This window comes from Priapulus caudatus, unplaced genomic scaffold (assembly GCF_000485595.1).
Source record: "Priapulus caudatus unplaced genomic scaffold, Priapulus_caudatus-5.0.1 Scaffold1439, whole genome shotgun sequence".
In the NCBI taxonomy this organism is placed as follows: Eukaryota; Metazoa; Priapulida; class Priapulimorpha; order Priapulimorphida; family Priapulidae; genus Priapulus; species Priapulus caudatus.
Window position 1 is genome coordinate 100,036 of NW_014578500.1, and position 3,401 is coordinate 103,436.

At 36.6% G+C, this 3,401-nt stretch overlaps 1 protein-coding gene across 1 annotated transcript in view; it reads right to left on the reverse strand.

The window, feature by feature from the left end:
• Positions 1 to 1,198: 1,198 nt before the first annotated feature.
• LOC106816637 (28S ribosomal protein S35, mitochondrial-like) overlaps positions 1,199 to 3,401 on the reverse strand; it is an 18,217-nt gene continuing 16,014 nt past the window's right edge. The window contains exons 5-7 of the mRNA XM_014821261.1: positions 2,759 to 2,828; positions 2,148 to 2,261; positions 1,199 to 1,842 (exon numbers count right to left, since the gene is read on the reverse strand). Coding sequence (XP_014676747.1) covers positions 1,702 to 1,842; positions 2,148 to 2,261; positions 2,759 to 2,828 — 325 coding nt within the window. The 3' untranslated portion in view covers positions 1,199 to 1,701. The remainder of the gene's footprint in view (positions 1,843 to 2,147; positions 2,262 to 2,758; positions 2,829 to 3,401) is intronic.

Here is a 3,401-nt window from a genome sequence, read left to right on the forward strand (position 1 = left end):
ATCTGTCTTTCTATGATTATTGTTGTGTGAGTCATTGCCTAGAACTTCTAATCCAATGCGGTCTAATATTTGGAGACATGCTCGCTAACTAATGTAATGTATATATAGCGCTCATGCGCAGTGTTGACTCTGGCTAAGTTTAGAGGATCCGACATATAGCCAACAATGGAACTTGATTCGTAATAAATGCAGTTTACAGTTTAGTTTCATTCTCAATCTTATCTGCTATTCTCTCTGCATGGTTACACTCCTCGGCTAACTAAATATTGAAACAACTAACAGTGTGTATTTTGCATACTCTACCGTTTATCTCAAATGTGTTTCTTAAGGCTCCTGCACACGGTGAGATTCGTGCTGAGCACGGAACATGGTAAGCACGAATCTCACCGCGTGCGGGGACGAATATTATGGTGATTTATGTGAGTTTTCGGTCGTATTTGATAATTTTGGTCTCGCGATGCTGAAACTCAGCATGTGCGGGTGTGTGAGACTCCTGCTGAGCACGATATGTGTTAATTTTGTTTACTGTACAAATATATTTCTAATGTATTCCCAGCTTATATAAAATAACTGCAAGACAATACTACACTGTCTACCCTAATGCATTATGTGGTATTACGTACAATTCGTGAAATGTTGTTACATGTCCTTATATAAATAATGTGTAATTTGCAATCAAAATTTACTTTGAAGTATATCACATAAAAGTGTACAACTCTCAAATTGAAATTGACCCATTTTCAAAATTTCCTATCTACCAAAACTCGCCAGTAAAATCCACCTTCGTGGCATATAATTTCCTTACCATCATACTTTTCCACTTTTGGCAAAATTAGTACTGGTGGTTTCTGGATATTAATGCAGGCTATTCAGGAATGTAATGGACTCATGTTATACTTATTTCGTGGGCTGTGCTCACGTTTCTGTAGACAGTCAGAGTTGAAATAGATGCATATAACAGGATTTTGCACCTAGGTTATGAAAATTGGTCAATTTGAATGATATGAAAGGTAATTAGTATGCATTTGAGTAGTTTCATGTGTGAATAATAGATAGCCTTCAAATTGTTTTCAAAATATTGACATGATGGATAAAGCTAGTGACAGTCTGATGGAGAATAGGAATTATTTTCTACATAATCACATGCATGTAGGCATAACGAAATAGAAAAAGTGAAAATATGAGAAATGTATGTGAATTAGTGCCCATAATAAAGAAAAATATTGAATTTATATTGAAAATGATTTTAACAGAGCATTGTTATCAGGAGTTTGAAATTAGTGGACTACATCATGTCAATTATCATCGTACAATACTACATCATGTCAATTATCATCGTACAATACTACATCATGTCAATTATCATCGTACAATACTACATCCTGTCAATTATCATCGTACAATACTACATCCTGTCAATTATCATCGTACAATACTGGAATTAAACCAATGGTCTGTTAGGCTAGCCGCCACAAATTCTAACGTCCACCTTTTAAAATCACGCTCCCTGATACAAAATGATGGACAGTCAAACTGCTCACACCATTTGCTTGAGAAACTATAGACTGCTAGCAAGGAATACAGGCAGATAACATTTGTGCTGCATATCTCATTCCCATCCCTAACGAGATAACTAACTGACTACATCACGACAATAACTGTGTATGCACCGGCTGAAAGTCTGTGGACCATTAAACTACCTCAGGATAAGGCAAGAAGTTTCTTGACAGCTAACTTATAATTGCTCAATGTGCTCAGATCCTCCCCATCATCGTGAAGTTCCTGTACAGACTTGCAGTAGGTGTGGACATCAGGTCTTTCTAGAATCTCTACTGTAGTTGCCTGAAATTGGGCATTTTACTGAATGTTACTTTTATATATGCCTTTTACTACGGATGAATATTAAATCGAATATAATTAATAAAAAATGAAAAATTGTTTATCCGCTCCCATAACTTTGGTACTAGATTTTGAGTGTAGGTGACATTTATGTTAATCCTATCTGTGTCTATGTGTAACATTAGTTCCATTTATATATATATAATGTATCATCTATACCATTATATACAATTTATTGGTAGAAAATCTTCTTGGAATGTTTGCTTTAACAAAATTGATAATTATTACTATGGCAAGTCACCCATCACCTCTGGTTCAAGACGACGTAACAGTTCCAGTACATTCTTCTTGGAGATGCTTTTTTCCCAGAAGTACACCTCCCAGTCTGATTCTTCTTTTTCATGCTCCCATGGTTCAGTTTTCTGTATTGATACAAGTCATATTTGTCAAAAAAAACGTGACAAGACACCTCAAACTGCAGCATTTAAATAAGTAAATATGAGTAATGCAATATTAATTCTCAGAGTAATTGAACTGTTTGTCCACTGGATAACACAGTTCAAAATATAGAGGTTCTGCAGCAAGTTGGCTGTAGCAGTTGTATAATTAGTAGCTGTATCAGTAGCTTTATCCATAGCAGTAGCAGTGGCAATGAGAGGAGTAGCAATGGAGACAACGTGAGAGCCAACTGTAAGTGACAGTAACAGCAGTAGTGGCAGTAATACTAGTAGTAATAGTCACTAGATGAGTGCAGTCATTCTGTAGCAACTATTATTATTTACCACAAGATTTATCATTGGTTATCAGTGATCACAGAGATTACAGCACCATCTCGTATACCAATATATACTAAGTTCCACTAGTCATATATTAATTATCTACTAAACGTATATGTTCTATTTCACTATTATTATCTTACCCAAGACTCGTGGTAAATGGCTGTTAACAGATATTGCACGTAGTCATAATTTTGTTTCCTTGTAGGGCACCTGAGAAATTAAAATTTTCAATGTTACTATGCACATAAACAGTTAAACTAAAGGACTTATATAATTTTGTCACTGCTGCAAGGTACAGTGCATAATAGCAACATTTTCTACACTAGAAAATATAGGCACTACAGGGGCGGATCCATGATTTCAGGAAGGAGGGGGTGCAGCAATTGTAAAAAGGCACTGTTTTCTGGGGGGGGGGGGGCCCCCCCAATTTTTTTTTACTCTTTAAAATCATTAATTTAACATATATATGGGTTTTCGGTCCATAAGTTATTAATGTGAGCTTTTGGCGTAGCTGATTGAAATGCGTGCATTTGGCAATATAATAATGTAACTCATCCAGTGCATCTATACAGGCGACCGTACAGTGGCGCCATGCTGCATGGCGCCGCCACTGTATTGCTAACATCATTTTAAGAAAGGCAGCGGTTAGTTTTGGACCTAGATTTTCCGTTTTGGTTTTGAGCATGGTATGGCCCGACTCCTGGGCCCGACCAATATTTATATTCTAAGAAAGACTACTGGCAGCAAGAACAAGTTCGCACCTGCAGCTACAGCACACACACG